This window comes from Lepidochelys kempii, chromosome 4, assembly GCF_965140285.1.
Source record: "Lepidochelys kempii isolate rLepKem1 chromosome 4, rLepKem1.hap1, whole genome shotgun sequence".
Lineage (NCBI taxonomy): Eukaryota > Metazoa > Chordata > Testudines > Cheloniidae > Lepidochelys > Lepidochelys kempii.
Genome location: NC_136383.1, coordinates 118,816,954 through 118,841,823, shown reverse-complemented (window position 1 = coordinate 118,841,823; position 24,870 = coordinate 118,816,954). Strand labels below are relative to the sequence as shown.

Here is a 24,870-nt window from a genome sequence, read left to right as displayed (position 1 = left end):
AATATGCTTGCTTTTACTGATCACTCTGCAACTGTCACTATGTTTTACTTCCTCATTTACAATGAGAGTATGACCCATTCTTCTTGATTTGAGTTTCCTTGTGGCAAATTGTACGCTGTTCTCTTGGAAGCCCTGATAGCTCCTTGCTCTACAGCTCCCTTTCTTAATAGCTCTGACCTCACTCCAGTTTTCTTTCCAAGCAAGCACAAGAAATGTTCCAGACCTGTCTTTTCTTCGCCCCACCACCACCTCGAACTGAACCTAGCTAGGGACTTTGCTTCTTGGCTTGAGCTCCTTTATCAACAGTCTTGTATGCTTCAGGCTGGCACCAGTTTTTTCCCCAAGTATTTCAGATTTCCCTCTGCCAGGGGGCTATGAAAGTGGCTAAGTAGTGTCTGTCTTCCTCTTTTTATGCACCAACCAACTTTCCTCTTCTCCTTCAAATGTCTCCAAAATGCTTTTCTTCTGGGATGCATGTCAATGATGCCTTATGCAAGATTACAAGACCACTTCATCTCCACCCCTAGTTTTATCTATGCCTATATAAGACCAAAGTCCACTGGAGGGACCTCAACATATTCTGTGTCTGTACAGTGTCATGTACATTGCTAGTATTTAATGAAAGGGTAGGTTTTGTCTTGTAGCCATGCTGTTGGGAGTTGTTATCCAGGTAGCCCCCCATTCAGTAAGGTTCTAGATACAGAGATGTCAAGAGGTTCTCTTCAAAATGCAGGAAATACCACCCCTCTTTAATCAGGTATATTTTGCATGCTTGCTTCTTTAAGAGAATTTGCAGTGCTTCACTGTAGTCTGTAAGCAGTTGTTTCATGGCTGGTCCCAGCTACCTTTCTTTGTCTGGTCCCTGAGGTACCTTCCAGCCATTGGGGGATGTAGAGGAATTTGAATATTGTTGTTGAATGTTAAGATGACAGAGCCCGAGTAAATTGAATATATATATTCCAATAAATACAGATCTGCATTCAATTGTTGGTTTCAAATCAGATTATTAGTTCATAAATGGTAATATTTAAAAGACTATGTTTCTAGCCTACAACTGGTATGATATTTTATAAAATCTTTTTCGCAAATATTGAAGTTAAAATACGTTAAATGTAGAAGGCTGACGTCCAGATTATGAGTTTCTACAAAACATGTGTGGGACTCAGAGGAAAATGTTAGAGTTATTGTTTACAAAGTGCAAACACTTTGCAGCCATGTAAATGATGATGTCCCTGCTCCAAACAGTTGACAATATAACTCAGACTTATACATACGTTATAACAACAGCTAGCTGCTCAAATGCTGAGGCAGGGTGGTCTTGTGTTTAAAGCACAGGGCTGGGAGTCAGAGCTAGATTCTGTCCCTGAGTCTGCCACTGACCTCACTGTATGTTGCAGTGCTCAAGATTGGAGGTGGTAATTCCGTGGGTCGCCATGACCAGGGTAACATTTGTCAGCATGGGGTGCAGCATCGTGACCACATAGACATGGAAAAGGCTGATTCTTGCATCTATTGCTATTCTTGCAGCTAATCTTGAGTATCCAATTACAGTGAAGACTCTGGACGGAACCCAAACCTGTGTATGTTCCAGTGACTGGAGGACAGCCTTCCTCAACTGAAGATGATTGGCTGGTTCTTTGAAAATTTTTTTCCCCTTCTAGCCATGTCTTTGTTAAATGTGCATGTGTAACTGGTTCTGTGGGTCTGGGTCCAGAGATCATCTGGGGAGGCATTTGCATAAGTAAATGAAGCTAAAAACTTCAGACTTTGGATGCCTACAGTTTCTGTCCTTTCTTCTGGCTATGTTGTCCTTCAGAATTCTGTTTCCTTTGCCATTCCTATGTTTTCCCTGATACTTGAATTGGTCTTGGGTATTATTATTATTTTATTTTGTTTTATTTTATTTTATTTTATTTTATTTATTATTCTTTATTTCACATTTGTATATAGCATCATAGGAATGTCTTTAAGTGATATAATTCTGAGACTTTTATGACACCCTTTTATGAAGAATAACATAAATTGAATTCTATTTCAAAGCTTTCTTCTTCTCCAGCCTGCAAGGGCATACAGTCTTGGATTGGCTTTTACTACAGTTCAGCCATTTGCTCAATCCATTACAGTTAGGGTTTACAGTTGACTCAAATTGCTCTACTAAAGGCATATATAGTGACCTAACTGTCTGTCTAAATGAAGCAGAATGTCATCTCTTCTAATTGTATTAGATCTGCTGGTGAACTTCGACCCACTGGACTATAAGAGTGTTATTTTGTTTGTTGCTGCTATTGCTTTTCTAGAGCAATGGCTCTGAACCTTTTCAGACTGCTGTACCCCTTTCAGGAGGCTGATTTGTCTTGCGTACCCCCAAGTTTCACCTCATTTAAAAACTACTTGCTTACAAAATTAGACCAAAAAATACAAAAGTGTCACAGCACCCTTTTACTGAAAAATGCTTACTTTCTCATTTTTACCATATAATTATAAAATAAATTGTGACCCCTGGGTAGAGAAACACTGATATAGTATGTACAGCAGTATAAACAAGTCATTGTCTGTATGAAATTTTAGTTTGTACTGACTTCGCTAGCGCTTTTCATGTAGCCTGTTGTAAAACTAGGCAAATATCTAGATGAGTTGACGTACTCCATTGAAGACCTCTGAGTACCCCCAGGGGAACACGTTCCCTTGGTTGCGATCAACAGCTTGTACTCTCATTTGCTGTGATCGGGTCTCATCATGTTACCAGTTTCTTATTGCTATGTCATCCCTATCCATGGAATGACATACCTTCTGTTGCTAGTTTCTTATTGTCATGTCTTCCCTATCCATGCGATGCCATTCCTGAGCTGGTTTCCTCTTTTAAACTTGCTTAAACTTAAAGGTGAAATTTTCCAAAGCACTCATCATTGGCCTAACTCTGCTCCCACTGAAGTCAATGATATAACTCCTGTTGCTTTCAATGGGGGCAGAGTTAGGATAATGCTGGCCACTTGTGAAAATCCTACCCAAATTCTCCTCCTGTTTTGTTTCATTTTTTAAAAGAAAACTCTTCACTATATCATGCTGTGGACAAACCTTCACAGAATAATGGCATAATTTAATTGGCATTGCCATGTCAACTTTCTCTTCTTCTCCCTGTGTCTGCTGTTTCTTGTCTTAACCCCTCATCATGCCATCTGCATGAATACCTTGTAAGCTCCTTCAGGAGGAAAGTGCCTAGCACAGTTAGAATAAAAAATCAGTAATCACGTCTGACTGGTACTTTCACAGAGACTATAATTTAAATCCATTTTCCTGGGATTCATATCGAGGTATTTGCCAGAATTCTGATTAAGGACCATCGCTCTTCTCTCTACACCTGTACCTTTTTGGTACATAGACTAATTCTTATTGATTTTATATACAAATTCGTTCTGCCTTTTCTTTATTTTCTGGGTTCTTCATCTGTATATTTCCAGTTGTCTAAGTGACACCTCCAAGTGGATATGTATTAATCTTTCATTATTAATCCTAAATAAAACAGAAATTTAATTTTTTCATTCTTTTTACTTTTGAATCTCTGAGGTAAATTAATTCCACATTTCTTCTGTCACTGTGCCATGGAGTGCCTGCCTTTTGTCATTTAAGTGGTGTGTACTGTACAAATTTTATTTAATAAATATCTCAAATTCTGTACTGGGCTACAATCTGATCCCTGGGGAGCATGTATTGCGATTACCCAACATTGTGAGGGAGGGATCCCCCCTTCCTATGTGTTTTGCCGTTACCATCAGTCTCTTGGCTGTCTTTACTGCCAACTCTGTCTTCTTATTCCTTTTTGGGTACCTAGAGGAAGATACCTTGTGCTCAAATTCCCATTTGGCGCTGAATTGTTTGTTTTAATTCTGGTGCAGTGTACTGTCACTGTCTGAGCATAGCATGCCAAGTATGCCATACCTTGCAAAATGCAACTTCCTAATCACAGTCCTTGCCTGAGTGTCCTCTAGAGAGATCACTTCTCAGAAATTGGAGAAGTAGTCTACTGTAACCATGTGGTTCCTGTCATTAAAAGTGAACAGGTCTGTGCCAGTCTTTCCCCAGGGTTGGGTGGGATTTCATGAAGCTATAGAGTCTCCATCTGTTGTTAGTCCCCATACTCTTTGCACACCTCACACGGTTGCATATACACTCTCTGTTGGGCATTCATTAGACACTCTCTGTTGGCCATTAGACACGTTCCCTGTTTCATTTCATATAAGCCGCTGTCCCCAGGTGTGAAGTGTGTATCCATCTCATTATGTCAGCTCTTAACTCTGCTGGAATTACTGCTTTGTCTCCTTTAAACAAAATCCTGTCCTGCATGTACAGCTGATGATTCACCTGGTTGTAGTGGGTAAACTCCTGTGGCATTTGCTCCTTGCAATGTGGCCAGCCCTGCGGTATGATCTTGCATTTTTTGTAAACTGCATGTAGTACCCAATGCTGTTTGGTGCTTTGTTGGAATGCCTGAAGCCTCTCATCTGAGATTTGAAGGTACTCTGTGTCCTGTTCCACAGTTATTTGTATTGTAGTCCGGGAAGTATGCCCTGCTAGGCAGTGCTTAATTTGTTCCAGGGCTTGCCAGAGCTAAGCTCCAGCACCTCTAGGCTTGGCGGTTCCTAGCCCCAGCGCTTCAGTTATGAATGTAAAAAAATTGCTTGAGCCCTGGCACCTCTTTCGGTACACTTAGCAGCAGTGCTTAATTTGCATCTGCCACTAGTAGTGACTTTCTTGGTCAGTATCTCATCCTTGCGCTAGAGTCTTTGCCAATCATCTCTAGTCCCTCCAAGTCCCATGCCGTTTGCTACAGATAGGAAATGAAGAATACTCTAGCCAGGTGAGACTGTAACTACTTAATCTGTAGTGTTTGGCTAGAACAAAATAGAAATTTAGCAAGGACATAGAGGTATCATAGCTACTCTTACAGAAAGTGCAATAGCTTCTTTAATGACTCTAGGTAGTCAGGTTGTCAGGATGCACTTCATGTAAAGGTAGTAACATAATACCAACTTAAATATTAGAAGATATATGACAGATAGAAAAGTAAAAAAAATAGGAGCAATTTGTCTAGTTGTGCAGGGTTACCTGATTTTCATCAGACTCAATCATCTTATCTAATAAGCAAGCTAGTTGCATTTGGGGATGCTTGTCGTTTGCAGATGAATTCATAAAGTTTTATTGAAATCAGATGTTCTGTTTTGATGCATTCCATGTAAGTTCTGCTCTTGAAAAGTTGCCAGAAAAATTTACAACTTTATAGTGAATTGAAATGCAACTAGCAATAACATGTTTTTTAAAAAAATAATTATAAATATCAATAAATCAGAATGTCTGTATGTAGATTCATACATTTTTGATTTGCTGCACAAAGCATTAGGAGTGCCAGATCTCATAGAAAACACAGGGGTTTACAGTACAGACTTTGAATGTGGTCTATGTTTCTGCTTTAAAAAAAAAAAAAGACAAAAGCAAGCTGTCTCACTTTAATCAGAAAACATTCTTTATAATGGACATTTTTGAAAAGTGCCTTCAGTTGTTTCTACTGTTTGTGCCTCTTTCAAAAGCCATTGTGCTGGGGGATTTTCATTGTTTTTAAAACTTTGTCTATGGCAAGAACTGCAAAATACATTTCAGAAATCAGGGCCCCGTTAATTCAGAAATGGATTCCATCTGTGTTGACATTGGCTGCACATGTTTACCCGCTCCAGCTGTGTGAAGTAACCAGTGCTCTAAAGGGGTCGAATTCAGACAAGCACCATTTGTGTTTCATTTCCCTTCTTTTTTTTCCCACTTTCTTTTTGAATAACATTTAGACTAAAAACAAGCATTTTTCAGTTCTCTGTTGGAATCTCTTATTTATTGCTGAATAAAAGATAGCTTAGAAGCCTTGTATCTGTGCTGCATCAAAATATGCATGACTCGCTAGACCAAAATTTCCTAGATGAATTGGTTTAATAATAGGAAGTTCATACATATACATATGATCTCACACACACACAATGGGAAAATAGTTTAAGGCTAGACTGGGACATTAAAGTCTTCCTGGACAAGGGGAGGCACACATCCAAGAGCAGACCAGGGAGCAAACTGACCCTAAGAGTCACAATTCATTACTTAGTTTTGCCCCTTGCTCCAAAGAGAGGTAATCTGCAACTGATATAAACCAGTAGGAAATTACTTCCCCCTCTTCCCTGCCTCAGAACAAAGCTCTGTCCACTTGTGTGAGAGGGGCAATGCCAGCCCCACAGAGGTTGCTGTCCACCCTGTGTGGTGTCCGGCAATGCAGGTAGCTCATAGCTAGCACCCGTTTGCTCCCGTGTGAAAATGCATAGGGCGACAGGCAGTCTTGCCCTCAATGCGCTCTCAGTTTTTCAGCATTAATAGGTATCCAACATTGGTTGATCTAATTGGTTGTCTATTAGAAAAGCTGGATGAGCACAAGTCCATGGGGCCGGATGCGCTGTATCTGAGGGTGCTAAAGGAGTTGGTGGATGTGATTGCAGAGCCATTGGCCATTATCTTTGAAAACTCATGGCGATCGGGGGAGGTCCCGGACGACTGGAAAAGGCTAATGTAGTGCCCATCTTTAAAAAAGGGAAGAAGGAGGATCCGGGGAACTACATGCCACTCAGCCTCACCTCAGTCCCTGGAAAAATCATGGAACAGGTCCTCAAGGAATTAATTTTGAAGCACTTAGAGGAGCGGAAAGTGATCAGGAAAGTCAGCATGGATTCACCAAGGGCAAGTCATGCCTGACTAACCTAATTGCCTTCTATGACAAGATAACTGACTTTGGGGATGAGGGGAAAGCAGTGGATGTGTTATTCCTTGATTTTAGCAAAGCTTTTGATACGGTCTCCCACAGTATTCTTGCCAGCAAATTAAAGAAGTTATGGGCTGGATGAATGGACTATAAGATGGATAGAAAGCTGGCTAGATCATCGGGCTCAATGGGTAGTGATCGATGGCTCTATATCTAGTTGGCAGCTGGTATCAAGTAGAGTGCCCAAGGGTCGGTCCTGGGGCTGGTTTTGTTCAATATCTTCATTAATGATCTGGAGAATGGTGTGGATTGCACCCTCAGCAAGTTTGCAGATGACACTAAACTGGGAGGAGTGGTAGATACACTGGAGGGTAGGGATAGGATACAGAGGAACCTAGACAAATTAGAGAATTGGGCCAAAAGAAATCTGATGAGGTTCAGCAAGGAGAAGTGCAGAGTCCTGCACTTAGGACGGAAAAATCCTATGCACCGCTACAGACTAGGGACTGAATGGCTAGGCAGCAGTTCTGCAGAAAAGGACTAGGGGTTACAGCAAAAAGAACGAGGACTACTTGTGGCACCTTAGAGACTAACAAATTTATTTGGGCATAAGTTTCGTGGGCCAAAACCCACTTCATCAGATGCATGGAGTGGAAAATACAGTAAAAAGATAAATAGATAGATATAAAAAGAAAAGGAGTACTTGTGGCACCTTAGAGACTAACCAATTTATTTGAGCATAAGCTTTCGTGAGCTACAGCTCACTTCATCGGATGTGTTGTCAAATTGTCAAAGTCAGATTCAAGACTCACAAAATTTGTCAGACCACTCTGTTTATTAGCAAAGCGCTTTGCCAGTGCACCCAGATATGTGAGCCTCCTGCAAAAGCTCAAGCTAACTTTATTTAAACAGATAAGGGAAAGCCAATTTAACATAAGAGACAAAAGGAAGCAGAAACTGACAAATATACATACATATCTTATTTGCACACTAACGTTTACCAATCTCCTAGCTCAGTAGGAGCTCTAAGTTAATTAGTTTGAGGACCCATTGTCTCACACTCCTTAATGTTTCTCTTCCTGACAACTATATTTCAACAAACCCTTCAAGCAGCATTTCTTTAATGAATTATAATTTCAATATAATTCATTCTACTTTCACAGTCCCTCCTTTTGGTCAAGCTACGCAATGACCAACAATTACTGGGTTCCACATATCAATCGTTCTTTATCTCTTTGTTCATCAGTGATATTTAAAATCATCAAATTAGCACTCTGGTTTGGGGCAGCTATCTGTGTCGCATGCCTGACACAATTTTGGATACAACAGGAAAGTAACTGAAAACATACAAAAATTATTAGGATTCCAAACAGGAGAGTTAGGGCTCCCTGAAACAACCAGTTTCCTATGCCAGAGAAATTGAAAAGGTTACTTAGTCACTTCCATAAAGAACTTGGCTCTTTGTGGGGAAGGTATGTGATTTGTTCTAAGTGGCTAGCACGATCTATTACCTCATTGGTGTTGTCTGGTATATACACACAGCAGTCTTTTCCAAATGAGAGCACAAGTCCCTCCTTTTGCCGCCAGCACTATGTCCAATGCCTGACGGTTTTGGAGGGCCATCTGTCAGATTGCCCCTGTTTCTTTGGCCAGGGCTCTTAAACTTTCTCCAGTTTCATTTGCCATTATTTCAACTACTGCTTGTAACCTTAGGAGCCTTTTTGCATGGTGTATTACTCCCCCTAATGGTATTAAGGAACCGCCAATGGCCTCTTCCCAGGTTAAGGGGCTTATGTTATTTACATACCATTGGGCATCTGTTAAGTCCCTTCTTTTTCGCCTGAAATTGCGGAGGCGTTCTCGAGGGAAGGTTCCTAGCACTCAGAATTGTGGGAAGAGTCAGGCGGGATAACAGATTCCTGACCAATTAGCTGGTAGTGCGGTATAAGCTCTGGTCCCACACACCCAGTGATGGCCTATTAAGGCCAGGAAGGGTTGGTTGCACCCATTTGTCATATAGGTGTTTGCAAAGGAGGAGTAGTATCCCCCAAAGGGTACAGGGTAATTCTCCTTACGAGGAGTGGTGTTATTTGCATGACATTGAAAGATTGTATTGTTTTCACTAAGGTTACTGTAGGGGAACATGAGATTGACTTCTCTATTTGATCCCAGGTTGAGAAAAAATTCATATCTCCATACCTGGCCCTCCCCTTTTTAGTTTTGTTTGAATAATCCCATACACCATTGGCCACAATATGCTGAAGGCAACGGCTTTTCCCCAGATCCAGCCCTGTCCCATTACATGCATCCGATGAAGTGAGCTGTAGCTCACGAAAGCTTATGCTCAAATAAATTGGTTAGTCTCTAAGGTGCCACAAGTCCTCCTTTTCTTTTTATGAATACACACTAACACAGCTGCTACTCTGAAACCTATATATATATAGATATAGATATATACAGAGAACATGAAAAGATGCGGGTTGCCTTACCAACTCTAACAAGACAAATCAATTACAGTGAGCTATTATCAGCAGGAGGAAAAATCACTTTTAGAGTGGTAATCAGGATGACCCATTTCAAACAGTTGACAAGAAGGTGTGAGTAACAGTAGGGGGAAAAATGAGCATGGGGAAATAGTTTTTAGTTTGTGTAATGACCCATCCCTCCCAGTCTTTATTCAGGCCTAATTTGGTGGTGTCCAGTTTGCAAATTATTTCCAGTTCTGCAGTTTCTCATTGGAGTCTGTTTTTTGAAGTTTTTTTGTTGAAGAATTGCCACTTTTAGGTCTGTAACTGAGTGTCCAGGGAGGTTGAAGTCACTGACTGGTGTTTGAATTTTATAATTCTTGACGTCTGATTTGTGTCCATTTACTCTTTTGTGTAGAGACTGTCCGATTTGGCCAGTGTACATGGCGGAGGGGCATTGCTGGCACATGATGGCATATTTCACATTGGTAGATGTGCAGGTGAACGAGCCCCTGATGGTGTGGCTGATGTGATTAGGTCCAAGAAGTGGACAAGAAGCTGGATATGAGTCAACAGTGTGCCCTTGTTGCCAAGAAGGCTAATGGCATTTTGGGCTGTATAAGTAGGAGCATTGCCAGCAGAACGAGGGATGTGATCATTCCCTTCTATTTGGCATTGGTGAGGCCTCATCTGGAGTACTGTGTCCAGTTTTGGGCCCCACACTACAAGAAGGATGTGGAAAAATTGGAGAGAGTCAAGCAGAGGGCAACAAAAATGATTAGGGGACTGGAACACATGACTTATGAGGAGAGGCTGAGGGAACTGGGATTGTTTAGTGTGCGGAAGAGAAGAAGGAGGGGGGGGTTGATAGCTGCTTTCAACTACCTGAAAGGTGGTTCCAAAGAGGATGGATCTAGACTATTTTCAGTGGTAGTGGATGACAGGACAAGGAGTAATGGTCTCAAGTTGCAGTGGGGGAGATTTAGGTTGGATATTAGGAAAAACCTTTTCACTAGGAGGGTGAAACACTGGAATGCGTTACCTAGGGAGGTGGTGGAATCTCCTTCCTTAGACATTTTTAAGGTCAGGCTTGACAAAGCCCTGGCTGGGATGATTTAGTTGGGGATTGGTCCTGCTTTGAGCAGGGGGTTGGACTAGATGACCTCCTGAGGTCCCTTCCAACCCTGATATTTTATGATTCTATGCAGCAACCGATGAACTTGAAAGATTATTTTATTTGGCCGATCATGTGTTTAGCAGAATCAGACAAGGTGTTTGTCTAAAAATGTAGTGTGACGAAGGCTGTCATCATGGGCTCATCAGAGGTGAGCATTGACAGCTCAATAGTGAATGATAGGTAGGTTGGGATTGACTGTGAATTGCCTTGAAAGTGAATACAAGCAGCTTATGTTATGTGTGATAGAGAAGGGGAGCCAGCGGAGGGATGCAAAGAGAGGGGTGACATGGTATGACATTCCAGGATTCAATCCAGACCAGTGAGGGGTTGTGTTGCCACCTGCCTTGTATCCTGGGGTGCTTCACAATGCTTTGCTGCTGTACCTCCCAGCCTAGGCTCCTCACAAATAGCATGCAGGTCACACTCTGAGTGTCTGTGTGTAGCTCCAGCCTGCCAGCACACTCCAAGCACACTCTGGCTTCCACCAGCCTTGGTTACCACTTGCAGGCTGACCCCAACACAGTCTCAGTCCCAGATTTTCCCTAGAAAACATGTGTTCTGAAGTGTCCAGCCCTTTCCAGTGATAGTTGAGATATTTTAAGTCCGATGCCCCTGTAAGAGAACAATATACAACAGTTTGCTACTTTAATCGAAGTTACCAAACAATTCACAACACAGAGTTAGTTTTGATTAAAAAATAAAATAAGTTTATTTTACTACAAAGAAAGAGATTTTAAAGGAGTACAGATATAAGGAATTCAAGTCAGAAATGGTTACAAGAGAGATAAAGATAAAACACTTTCTCGTGCTAAAACTTAACAAAGTGGACTTCGTTCAAGATAAATTCTTACCACGTGCTCCCAGCAACAAGGCTTACCAAATTTCAGGTCAGGATCTTTCCCAAAGTCAAAGGGCTGCTTCCTTTGTCATTCCTCCACTTCCCCCATGTCTGGTAGAGAAAGTGGTTGGTGGTGTTTACTAAAATGAAGATCTGTTTGTTCCTGCCCCTCATCCATGCCAAAGAATGGCCATTTGACAGGTGATTGCCCATCAGGTTTGATGATACTTGGCTAGTATCAGCTTTTGCTCTGTCTTTGAGAAACTGACTTGTCTGGTAGGTGTAAAATGTGTTCAGCTCATGTTTATGACGTTACATATAATGTTGCTACACACATTTCACTGTGATATTATGGACCAGTGAGTTACTAGTTTTCAAATGCTACCTCACAAGATGTATTTTGTACAAAGATTACTATAGTAGACTATGTAGTGTGTAGGCTGTGAATACAGGGGTAGATTTGATCACACATGGTCAAAGTGATGTTCTTGGAAAATGCAGCAGCATTCTGAATGGATACAAGCAGAGCAAGATTGTGTTTGTCGATGCCAGAGAGAAGGATGTTGCAGTAATCAAGACATGAGATAAGCACTTGGATGAGAGTTTTAGCTATGAGGATGGATTTTAAAAGGCTGTAGCTTAGAGATGTTATGCAGAAAGAATCAGTAAAATTTAGACATAGCGTGAATTTGATGACCTGAAGGGAGGGATGATACCCAGGTTACAGGCCTCCGTGACAGGCAGGATGGTGGTGTGCCTAGTGATTGGGAGAGGAGGTAGCAGAGAGGACTTGGGAGTGAGGGAGGAGATTAAGAGCTCTGTTTTAGCCACGTTGAGCCTGAATTGTCATTAGATATCTGTAAGGAGATGTCAGGGAGACAGGACAAGATATTTGTTTGGTCAAAAGGAGACTGGTCTGAAATAGAGAGGTAGATCTGAGTTCTCAGCATTGACATGGTAGTTGAATTTGTGTTTGCAAATGAGATTACCCAGAGATAAGGTGTAGAAAAAGATGTAACATAGCATACAATAAGCCTGTGGCATTGAAAGGCGGTATACAAATTCCCTTCAGTGTGAAACTGTAGGATTAAGATCTTGCAGCAAACATGAGTGAAATCTATAAAATATGGTGGTTTTCCTGCTTGTCAAAGAAATATGACAGTAACCTGATATGGTATAAATCATGCAATACTAAAATTTACCTTGCTACTGTATCAGCCTATCAGCAACTAGTGTTTAAAATTCAAGACAGATTATATTTAGAAAGCCAGCATTTTAAAATTTGAATATTTATCAGTAAGTGTCGATTTTCTGAACTATTATATTGTCACCTGCAGAAGGCTCTGCATAAAGTTATTTGGATTAACTCATTCATTCAGAAATATAATGTAACTGAAGAACTAACTGATCCCTGAACTATGAACTAGGTGATCCACCAAAGGTCTCTTCCAATCCAGTGAATTTGGTATTAAAATGGTCTGTGCATTGTTAGTGGAGGGTATATTTATGTCCTTTTACAACATGAACATTTGTGTCTCTGAAAACAGCACACTGTTAGCATCTTCCGCCCTGATCCTGTACAATTGTCTGCACAGAAAAATCCTTGAATGGGATTCCATGCAAAGATAGAGTCCAGCTACATGGATTCTATTGTAGGATCCTGAGTTTATAGTTCTTAAATAAAAAAAAAAAAAAGTCTTCTTTTCAAGATGTTAGACTGTAAAACGTTTTTGACTTCTTAATATTTACATAGTAAGAGTATTTTTTAATGTAGTTTCAATCCTTTATCCCAGTTCTGCTACTCTGATGATGCTGAGTAATACTTTAGTCGGCATGTTGTCCTGCTGGAATCACCTGTAGTATTTACAGAGTAAGGTACTACTCGACATGAGCAATGGAGACAGATTTGGGCCCTTTGAGGCTTCAGAATGTATCATCAGGATATGGAAGATGATGTGGCTAAATTCCTTCTGCTGCTTTGCTAATCTCAACGACTAACCTATTATTTTATTATAACAACCCATGGGGAGCTTGAAACTTGGACCGATTTTCTTTCCAAAAGCTGCTACCCTCCACAACCTCTGTTGTATAAAGAAGCAAAAAGTCACAAGAGAATTAGTTGTCATTGCTAACCTTGGTAGTGGTCCCATAATTAGCAGTGAACATTAGCGGACATCTTAGGTGCATTTTATTGATCAGTGATCTGTTGGCCTTTTGATCTCATTCATTTCTTTCTTCATTTAGCCACCAGATAATGGGCCTCCACCGCTACCAACATCGTCCCTTCCTGAAGGCTACTATGAGGAGGCGGTGCCACTTAGTCCTGGAAAGGCTCCTGAATATATCACTTCCAGTGAGTAATATATATCCTGATGCCATCCTAAGCAATTGTCAGTTTTAGTGACTTTCAGTGCTTTAAAACACAAAGACATAAACAAAAAAGAAAACTGTTCTCTCTTTACATCCTCTATAGTTAAGAATTTTATATGAAGGGCTCAGTATTGTCTGTGTCTATAAGGATAGATTGTGGCTGGTTTATGACAGGGGGATCAGGTAGGCATGCTGGACCCCACAGCAGTTTCTGATGTGAGTGACCAGTATCTCCAATGCTATTCTGTGACACTAGTTCAATATCAACTCGGGGACAGAGTGCTACCTCCTAATTAATCACCAAAACCAATTATCTCAGCATTCAGGTCTCCCATGATCATATCCAGATACTTACCCAGTCTAATCTATCTTACACTGACGTATGATTGGATCACAGTGATAGAATGATGGCATGCCTGCCACTGAACAGTTGTGCAGGTTTAGTGAGCTGGACATTTAAGTGCTAAAAGATGGAGGGTGTTTTCCAGTGGGTTGGAGGAGGTAAAAAGGTTTCTTTTGCTGCTCTTATTTATTGTCTGGCAGAGTTAATTCATCACTTCTGTACGAATACTTTTCTGCTGGATCATCATCATTCATGACCCTAAATTTGTTAGACCATTTTTATTGTTGTTTAAATCTAAATGAATGACTAAATAAAATCTGTTCTCCTAAATAATAAAACAAGAGAAACATTATAACACTAACAAATGATCTGTGTGCCATTTGTACACCGTGGATTAGGGAGAGTCCTTTGTTTTTCTTGGAGAATGGTATGTATGCATTAGCTCTAAACATAAAAAAAAACCAAAACCAAATAAAATCTGGCACTTGTTAATAGGAATAACTTAACCTAGGCAATTGGGGCAAAAAAATAAGAGTTCAAAAAAATGTAAAATGAATGTAGACATGCTCAGCCTCAGCAGTGCTCAGGGACTGTCCACTCCCTGCTTCTCCCCCAGAAGTAGTGCAGGGTGGTCCTGCTCACACCCTCTGACCCAGTGAACTGCCAGTTCGCGGTTAGCTGCTAAATGCAAGGGTCCAGCTCAAGGAGAAAATATTAGCTGCATTTTAAAGTACTGTACAGTAGTTGTTTCTGTGGAGCTAAAACCCAAAACACGCTAACCAAATTTCAGACTTATTTTTATTGACCTTCATTACCGTCCAGACCCACAGGAACATTTAGGGGAGATGGACCATCCCCCACTTCCATAAATCAAAGTTATAACTTTTGTAAAAGTTCTATGCATAACTAGCGTAACTCATAACCTATGTTGCCTCAACTCTGCTGAATTCCATTACCTTTTATATTTGTCATCGAATCCTTTAACACCTCTAGAAGAATATAAGTACTGTCAACAACTCTGTTTATTTGTAGTAAAGTTAGTGGCTAAATTCACCGTAGGCCTTCTTCAGTGCTTGTTACCCATCTACTCCAGCAAAATTCCCATTGAGCTCATTTGTGCTAGCTTGTCTTATGGCTTTGTGAATAATACGAACATAAGTGACTAAAATAAAACCACCAAACTCACTTTACTCGTAATAACTGCAGCCAGGGTACAGCGCTGTTTTTGAGGTGGATGTGATTGAGAAGACACAGATTCTAAGGAACCAGACTACAAGAACAGCATGATGAAGAAGCGGAGGAAAAAAAGAGAGAATGCCAGCTCTAATGGATTAAATAAATGTTCGACCAGATGTAACTCTCTCTAGTATATGTTTCTTCATACAGTAGAACCTCAGAGTTACGAGGGGATCGAGGTTGTTCATAACTCTGAAATCTTTGTAACTCTGAACAAAATGTTATGGTTGTTCTTTCAAAAGTGTACAACTGAATACTGACTTAATACAGCTTTGAAGCTACTATGCAGAAGAAAAATGGTGCTTTTAACCATTTTAATTTAAATGAAACAAGCACAGAAACAGTTTCCCTACCTTGTCAAATCTTTTTTTAAACATTTCCATTTTTTTTAGTAGTTTATGTTTAGCACAGTACTGTACTGTACTGTATTTGTTTTTTTCTTCTTTTTTTCTCTGCTGCTGCCTGATTGCTCACTTCCGGTTCCAAATGAGGTCTGTGGTTGACCGGTCATTTCGTAACTCTGGTGTTCGTAACTCCTGAGGTTCTACTGTAATAAGAATATTTTTTCTAATATAATTAACAGTAAATAGGCTCACATCTTCTATGTTCCTATAAAAAGGTGAAAAATCCACAGGAGTATAGTTCATGAAAACAAAATGATGGTGATTTCCCTATCTGTGGTCTGTAAATAAATATTTATTTGCAGATAAGAACAAGTTGAAGTGTGCCTCAGCTGATGATGACTTTCTTTTTCCATCTCCATTTATTGAAAAATACTGATCCAGAGTGACCTACTTTAAATTAGCTTCAGGTTAATCCTTTGAATACCTTATTCGGAATAATGTGAAAATGTGTTAGAGTATATTATTTTCCTTAACAATTTGTATTTTTATACACAGAAAAGCATGTAATTCATACAACAGATACTAGAATAACCATCAGGCTCTGCCAAAAAGTATATATATGTAACTAGGCTTGGAAGGATTAGATTTTTAATGGTCAATGTCGGTGAACGTTGATTTCACATTCATACACAACTCCCCCCCAGATATTTCCATTGATAACAATCAAAATTTACAGTGAGGCAAGTAAGAAAAATGCTACTTGAGAACTTAGTAAAGTTTGATTTAAGGATACTTAATTTGTATATTTTGACATGTGATGTTGATAATTTGTGTTTTGACAGTTATAAAGCATTAATTTTTTAACTCCCAGGGTCTACTGTAATTAAATTGGTGTCTGACTTCCCTGTTGTCTGAACCCCCCATAATTTCCCACATTAAAATTGAGAAAAATTGGAAAAATTGCTTTAAAATAAACATTGATATTATCTGTTGAAATTATATTTTAAAAAAAATTGAATTCTTCCTATACAGTACATATTACAATTGAGCTTGGACTCAAAAGTCAGTGGGAGCTACTGGATGCTCTGCACTTTTGAAAGTCAGACCACTTAGTTTAGGAACCTAAATGAGGATTTAGGAGTCTAACTTTAAACACCTTTTTAAAATAATCTTGATCATTGTGTGTGTTCTGCTGGTATGAAATTTTGAGGTCTAGTGGAAGGTCAAGTCACTGTAGGTTATAGAGACATTAATCTCTGGCTAGTGAGTGTGGATAGTCTTGAACCCCTTCCCTCCACCCTGTGTTGCTGGGGAAAAAGGAGCAATCTCTCTTTGCATCAACCTTAATGTATTCTGAGTGTTGGGTTGGCGTTCTCGACTACCCTGTCCTCCCACAGTATCCTCTCTGCTGCCGAGGGGGTGGGGTAAGGTCTCACTACTCCCCCTTCCCCTAACTTTTTAAAAAAATCTTTGCCATGAAGATCACCATTGTACACCTCTGCTGTAGCTCCTTGTCTTGGTAAACAGTTGAACTGACAACTTGCTTGTCAGTTTCCCTTTTGTTGCCATCAGGTTTCTGAATTACTTCAGTGGATCTGCATCTTTCTCATTCAGATCACACTTGGAAGGTTATCTTTGCAACAGCAAGGACTAGAAACTTTTTTTAAAAGGAAAGCTTAAATCTGCAGGCTTATGGCAGAGATCTATAAAAGCCTGAATGATGTGGAGAAAGTGAATAAGGAAGCACAGAGGAGGTGTTGTGAGGAAGGGCGAGGGTTTACAGTGCCAAGATTATATGGTTACTCAGTATTGATAATTGCCCTTGTTTGTACCATGATGGCAACAGAAATTGGGGTAGAAGGGAGCCAGGTGAATAAGTATTTTATGCAGGGATAAATGACACAGCCCAAAGGGAGAACTCTGGGTCAAAACAATGTGCCAAAATAAGATGTCTTATAAAATATGACTTGGTCTGTAATTATATATATTTTTTTAATAATGTGTATATACATTCCAAATCAAGACTTTGTAAATTGTTGGATGCAGAGTGGCATGTGGTGGTGTGTGTCTGTGTGTATGCATACTTGAAATACAAAACTGAACCTTTAAATTTTGAGTCCCCACTAGCACCTCCATAACTGGGATATTAATAACCTTGATGAAAGTATGTAGGTGTTGTGAAAAAAAGTGCAGTGGTTAATCAAATTACTGTGCTGAAAAGCAGTGATGGAAACAAGATATTTGCTTGGGGCTTGAGGTAAAAAGAAACCAATCCTTCATAATATAGTATGGAGATGACTGATAACAATGGTATTTGGTAGGTGGAACATTCTTTTGTGGAATATGAGAAAGTTAAAACATCCCATAAAATGGAAATGGTTTATTAAAATACAGCAAAGACAGATACAATATTGCCTTTTGCCTCCTCAGTGTCAGGTACACTAAAAATGCAGATGGAAAAGTGGTTTTTCGTCTTTTCTGCTCTCCACCACTGCTGGCCACCTCTTTGGGAGTTTTCAGATTCAGAAAAAAGAACAGGAGTACTTGTGGCAGCTTAGAGACTAACCAATTTATTTGCGCTTAAGCTTTCGTGAGCTACAGCTCACTTCATCGGATGCATTCAGAGGGAGTCTGGTGGCAGAGAATAGAGTAGAGTCACAACAAACTTTAAAATTAAAAAAGAAAATATGGCTTTAGACAGGGAGTAGGACACCACCACCTCACCCCCATCGCCCCAGCCCCACTGCTAGAAGCTGTGAGCAGAGCAGGACATGGGTGGCCTAATTGTGCCCTAGATCACTGTTAGATTGGAAGAGGGGAAGGAGGCAACTCATGGCCCCTGAAAGAATTGCTGGTCCTGAATACAGGAAGAATGTAGTGTGAGTCAGGAGCTGCCTTTCAAGGAGGATTGTTGTTGCCAGAGGGATGGACCAGGATTCTGGATATCACTCTAGGGCAAGGAGATAGTCAGGCCTCCCTGAAAATGCTGGTTTAACTACTGAATTCTGCATTTTCATGTTTAGTAATTTCACCAGTTTAACTCTTCTGTCTCTGCAGGTAACATGTGGGTGTTCTTTTGGATGTCTGAGTTTGATCAGTGGCCTCCTAGGCATTTTCTAATTTAGTAGTGTAAACTTTCATAGAGCTTCCTGGATAACCCCACCAGAAAGGCGTTTTTGTTTAGGCTCTTTTGTCCTGGTTTTCAGGGAGGTAATTAGAAGAGATGGAGATCTCACATATTATTTTTACATGATTATGAGAAAATGAACAGTCTTTAATATAAAACCATTTCCCAGTTTGCCAGTTTAAATTAAATAATAGACAATCCCTAACCTTTTCCACCCTTCCCTTTTATTCCATTTATTATTTTTTTAAACAATAAAAACCTTGTCGTGTTTCTTAACTTTAGATTCATTTGTAGCTTTTAGCCGCTGCCTTGCATTGGCTTATTGCTGAGCCCTGTCATTCCACAGCTTAGGAAGGATTGTATCTTCTGGAGCTTCTAGGCATACCAGCTGGCAGAAAGGTCCTCATTTAGTAAGGGGGTACAGAGTTCTTTGATAAAGATAACAAAGTTTTCAAGTAGTAGAGAGCTAACTCCTGGCTCTTGATAACAAAGGGAGTGATAAGAAGCCCACTTAAATCAGAGTCTTGCCATTGATGTCAATGAGCTTTGGATTAGGCTAAGGAACATAAGGGGAGAGTTTCTTCAGAATGCTTTCAACATCAGCAGAGGCACTGATGCAATCAATGGCACTGTCTACATTAGCATTAATTGTCTCATGGTTTGTAACTTGTTGCTGTTATAATTGTATGACATTTTGTACAGACCTGTATTTTTCTACTGTATATGGTGTAAATATTTAAACATACAGAAATACTTGATTCCTTGTGAGCTGTGTCATACTCTATGTTTATTTCTCTACATGCTAGGTCCTTAATATTTACGTTTCTTTCTTTCCATGCAGACATTGTCAGGAAGAGTTTAGTATTGCATTAAGGAATAGGGAAAGATTATAATCGCTTCCTCTAGAAAAGCTGCAAAAGGGGGGAAAATGAAATTGCAAGTAGCATTTTCAACATAAGCAGTATCTAAGTGCTAAGTATTAATTCCCAAGTTATAGTTTTAGTTAAAATTCCAGGGGTATAATTATGGTTCTATAGTTAAATCTAATGATGATGCAGTTCTCATTTTTATAGCATCTCATACTCAATAAACTTAATGTATTCATATTACGGAGGATTGAAAAATATATTGTTTTTGGTTTGTCTTTAGAATAAAAGGTAGTACTTAAAATAGATCCGTTACAGTTGTTCAGTTTTATAGGTGTGTTTCATGGTTGATAGTTTTAACTGGGTACTTTTATACTTTTCTTAAAGATTATGACTCAGATGCTATGAGCAGCTCTTATGAATCTTATGATGAAGAGGAGGAGGATGGAAAAGGGAAAAAAATGAGACATCAGTGGCCTTCTGAGGAGGCTTCTATGGACCTCGTAAAGGATGCCAAAATTTGTGCCTTCCTCTTGAGAAAGAAGCGATTTGGACAATGGACCAAACTACTGTGTGTTATCAAAGAAAACAAACTACTGGTAATTATTATTTTATTTCGTTTGGCTAGATTTTGTTTGTAATTTAAAGATGTGATTATTTTTAAAGGAAAATGGCTTATGGTAAATATTTTGTAAATAGTGATCAAGTTTAATATTGCTGTCAGAGAGCATGACCAAGGGCCCCATATTGATCAATTGATGGCTTTTTTAAAATTCACTTAGAACATGGAACCTGTCACAGTGAAACTTATACCCTAGAAAATTCTCTGATGCAGAGAACATAGCCGGAAGCCTATTTCTGCCTAATATATTTCATCCCTGAAACCTTGCAAACCCAACCCTTATGGAGGCAAAAATCCCACTAGATTCTGTGAGAGTTTTCCGTATATAAGAGCTGTTGGATCAGACCCTTAGAGAGAAACAAGTCCCTTGGTAGATTGAGCAATCACTTGGCAGCATATGTTATTGTAATGTATATACTTAAAACTAAACCTTCACCATCTGTTCTGCTGTAATTACAGATGCAATATTCACATAATTCACAGCTGCATCATAGAAAGGAAAGATGGAAGTGATTAAAATGTCTTTGTGTTCATTCTCTAGAACTCTATTATGTTTCTTTCATATACTGGTCAGCAGTTGCAGGTCCATGACTTAGTAAACTCCCTGCTGCAAGACTTGTTTCTGTTTAGTGAAGAAAGGATTATCTTATGAGCAGGGCTGACCCTAGGAGAGCGCGGTGCCTGGGACATAGGTGCTGCGTTTCTATCAGCTGAGGGGTGCTCCCCCTGGCTCCGGTAGGCCCTGCCCCCACTCCTCCCCTTCCCCGAAGGCCCTGCCTCGCTTCTTCCCACCACACTTCTTCCCCACCCAGTTCCCCTCCCCCGCAGCGCCTCCAGACGAAACAGCTGATTGGCAGTAGGCAGTGGGAAGGAGGGGGAGGTGCCAATTGGTGGGGCCCATCGGCAGGCAGGAGGCACTGAAGAGAGGGGGAGGTTGGTAGGGGGGCTTCTCTTCGCCCCCCCTCCCACCTCACCTTCCCGCCCGCCTCCTCACCAAGCGTGGGGCCTCCCAAAGCGTGGGGCCCAGGGCGGTCATCCCGATTCACCGTACTCTAGGGACGGCTCTGCTTATGAGAGGTTTTCATTTCTATATTATTAGAAAAACATACAAGGGTTTTAAACTGCACCCTAAATCACGTGAGGTCTGTTTCTCTCTTCCTGTGTGGTGCCCACAAAGTTGCAATTAGCAGATGCGTTTATGATGGCTGCATCCCAACTTGGTTGCACCTGGAAAGGGATATTCTAGAAAGGCAGGGTCCTCAATTTAGCAATTCATTTTCCGTCATTGGTCGTCCATGGCCCAGATTTGTCAATGTTCTGAGTATGCTGCAAAGTTCATCTACTTTGGCTGAAGGGGGAACGGACAGATTTTGGGCCATAGATGGTCAGATAAGAGGTTGCTGTAAATATGGTGGGAAATTGTTATTAAATGGGCAGTTCAATTTATGCTTTAAGGATATTATTTTTGCATTGTATATATTTTAATTGTCAAAAAAAGTTTGACTGATTTTGTTCACTCGTATATTGGTGTAAATCCGTTGGATTCACTGTTGTTAGTCCAGATCTATGCCAACATATGCAAGATCAGAATCAGACTTTTGGAATGAAGGATAGAAGCTTAAAATCAAAATAGAGAAAGAAAGAGAAATTAAAAAGGCACATTATATTTCTTCTACAATTAAGTTTATTTATTTATTTAAAATCCTGGTGGTACTCTTTTTCCTTTAACCACATGTTCCTTTAACCACTTGTGTGGTCTAAGAAATTGTTATAAAAGTCATAACAGGAGATTTAAACAAGATTAGTTTACTATTGGAAGAAAGACCTAGAAGACTTATCCTATGATTTTTGCAGAAAGTAATACAAATATATATGTGTTTAGGGATTAGTTATTCCCTATATTATAAATGCAGCATTCAACTGAAACCAAAATGTGATATTTTAGATCAGAACCAGACATTCAGCATAAATAATTTGGCCAATAATTGCTTTCTATACATCCTCATCTGGCACTATTTGTTATGTAAATGTGTGTTTTTAGTAAACTTCTTATATATACTCTGAAAAATAAAATCTAGAAATATATATCAAGATATGCCGCAGAAATGCTTCTTAAACTGATAAAAGGTGGTGGTGGCTTTTCATGCTCATAGAACTTAAGTATGTTTTTTTATAAAACAAATTTCCTCAAAAAACTATTTACCACTCAGCTGAGACCAGGCCAAAGAAATTTTAGCCTGAAAGGAAAGGAAAACAATTAGAAAACTGTGATTGGTTTTAAATTATTCCCTTCTCAGCCTTGATTGTAGTGTTTGTAATATCCTGTTAACAATTGCTATATGTTCCTGAATCTTAACATGTGAAGTGGGTAAGGCAACATTTTAAAATAAGGGGTCTCAGTTCCATGTATAAAAATGCATGTGCATTTGTTAGGCTACCTTTTTCGTTGGGTTATCCATATTGCATATGCAGATTGGTCTTTTTTAATATCCAAATAGCTATTGTACATGCACATGAAAATGTAGATGGGGTAAAAAGACCAATTTGCACATGTAGTTACGGTAACTGGACATGGAAATACAGGCACACAATGTTATGATCTTGACTTGTTTTTGTTTTAAATCTGTTATTCTATGTATGACAGCCTAATAAAACTGAACTACACTGAAAGATTGAAAGAACTGAAGGATGGAAGTTCAGAATGGGCACTAGATGACTCATCAAATGAGTCATGCTGTGTGAAGCCTTTCACCTTTAGGTCACAGCTTCAAATCTGGGCCAGGTTCATCAATGACCCAGCATCTGAAGGGGGTTCACTAATGTTTCTCACAGTCGAGGGGGAGAAAAATTCATATCAGTCTTAGCAGAGGAAGCAAAGAGTAAACCAGCATGGACACTGAACTATGCCCTGACTCTCTTATCCAGTTCAGGGTTGAGGCTTATTGGTAGGTAAAAAAAACAGTAGGTATATTAAAAAAGGCCTGCAACGGCATTCCCCGTGCTGTACCTATTCTGTGATTAAACAGTCTCCAGTAATATCAATCTGGCAACCATTTCACTTTAGGGAAGGGGATGATAGAGAAGGATGCCAAGTTAGCATTGAATAACTTTGGCAGATGGTAAGGGGATGAGTGAGAAAAGCTAAAGCAGTGAAGTACTGCTATATAGTAAGGGCTTTCACCAGAAGTGCGTGAAATTAAGTTTTAACCTAATAACCTGCTTTTTATTTAGTGTTATAAAAGTTCCAAGGATCAGCAACCTCAGATGGAATTGCTGTTGAATGACTGCAGTATCACATACATTCCCAAAGACAGTAAAAAGAAGAAGCACGAGCTGAAAATCACTCACCAAGGAACAGATGCCCTGGTTCTAGCAGTACAGAGCAAAGAGCAGGCAGAACAGTGGTTGAAGGTACTGGACGGTTTCTGACCAGTTACATATCTAAAAACATTTCTGACAATAAAACACTGTGTTGGTTACTCAATATCAATTGATATTACAAGGTGAGATATGAAAATATGACTGTTTGTTTTTTAAATTAATGTTTTAGGTAGTTGGGTGTTTTTTTTCCTTGTTCAGAAGAATGGCCCCATATATCCAGCCTTTGAGCTCTTTCACCTGCCACTGACAAAATCCTTTCACTTTTTGCCTTGTATGATGACGCTTCTTCCCTAATAGAAATGGCTGTGTTTACTGAATTCTGCTGTTCACATGAAATATCAGGCAGCCCCTTTCAAGAGTACAATTTTATGAGAAACCGGATTTTGAATCCGTGGAGAGCAAATCATAAGATCTGCTTTGTGCCACTAAAGTCTCTGAAACAAATCAGTATTTATTAAAATGCCACATGATGCTAAATATTGAGACGGGAGAAGGACGTTTTGCCCTGTAACTTCAAAATACTGAAATTAGTTTTGGTATTGATTAAAAAAAAATACAAGCAAAAGACAGTAGGTTTTAGGTTTTTGGGTTGTTGGGGGTTTTTTAGAATTAATTAACAAGTAACTAGTGATTTGCTTTCACACAGCTACCTCCTTCTCCCTGTTTAAAAAACTAACAAATCTGTTATGAAAATGTTTTCTTCTCTTCAAATGTAGAATTTCTCCCCAAAATGATAGTATAATATTTACTCCTGAAACAGCACTACACTGCTATCTTGTGATGAATCAAGGCCAGAAATGGTGGTTTTATGCCAATAAAAAGCCAACCCTCATTTTCTTTCAAATGAATACCATGCTTTGCATCATTTTTGCTCCCGCTTAAGCCTGTGCAGTGGGAACTCTTGTTTCAAAGGCAGCTGGCTCCACAGGGCCTAGCATTACTGTTGGTGTTTCAAAAAAAATAATTTGTAACCAAGGCAGAAAGAGAGGAAAAAAATACCAGTAAAGTGTGTGTTAACTTTCTAGAGCACACACAAAAAATGGGGGGAGTGGTTTCTGTAAATTTTGTCTAATGCAAAATAGATGATGACGTAGGTTTTAAAGGTTTTATTGGTATTCCTTTGGCTTGACCTGCATAACTTACAAGAATGTATGGTTTTGCCATTCATGAGTGAAGCAGCCACTCAAAGTTCATACCAGTAAATTTCTGGATCCACTCATATTTACATTCTTGGGCCCTTGATCCTGTGAGAGTTTATGTGCCTGAGTAACTATGTGTGTGAGTAGTTGTACTGAGTTCATATGCAGAATCATTGGGTGG

At 39.7% G+C, this 24,870-nt stretch overlaps 1 protein-coding gene across 3 annotated transcripts in view; it reads left to right on the top strand.

Moving 5' to 3' along the window:
* AFAP1 (actin filament associated protein 1) overlaps positions 1–24,870 on the top strand; it is a 168,142-nt gene that overhangs the window by 85,230 nt on the left and 58,042 nt on the right. For all 3 annotated transcript variants that reach the window (XM_073342598.2, XM_073342601.2, XM_073342599.2), the window contains 3 exons: positions 13,506–13,614; positions 19,935–20,146; positions 23,401–23,580. In XM_073342598.2, coding sequence (XP_073198699.1) covers positions 13,506–13,614; positions 19,935–20,146; positions 23,401–23,580 — 501 coding nt within the window. The remainder of the gene's footprint in view (positions 1–13,505; positions 13,615–19,934; positions 20,147–23,400; positions 23,581–24,870) is intronic.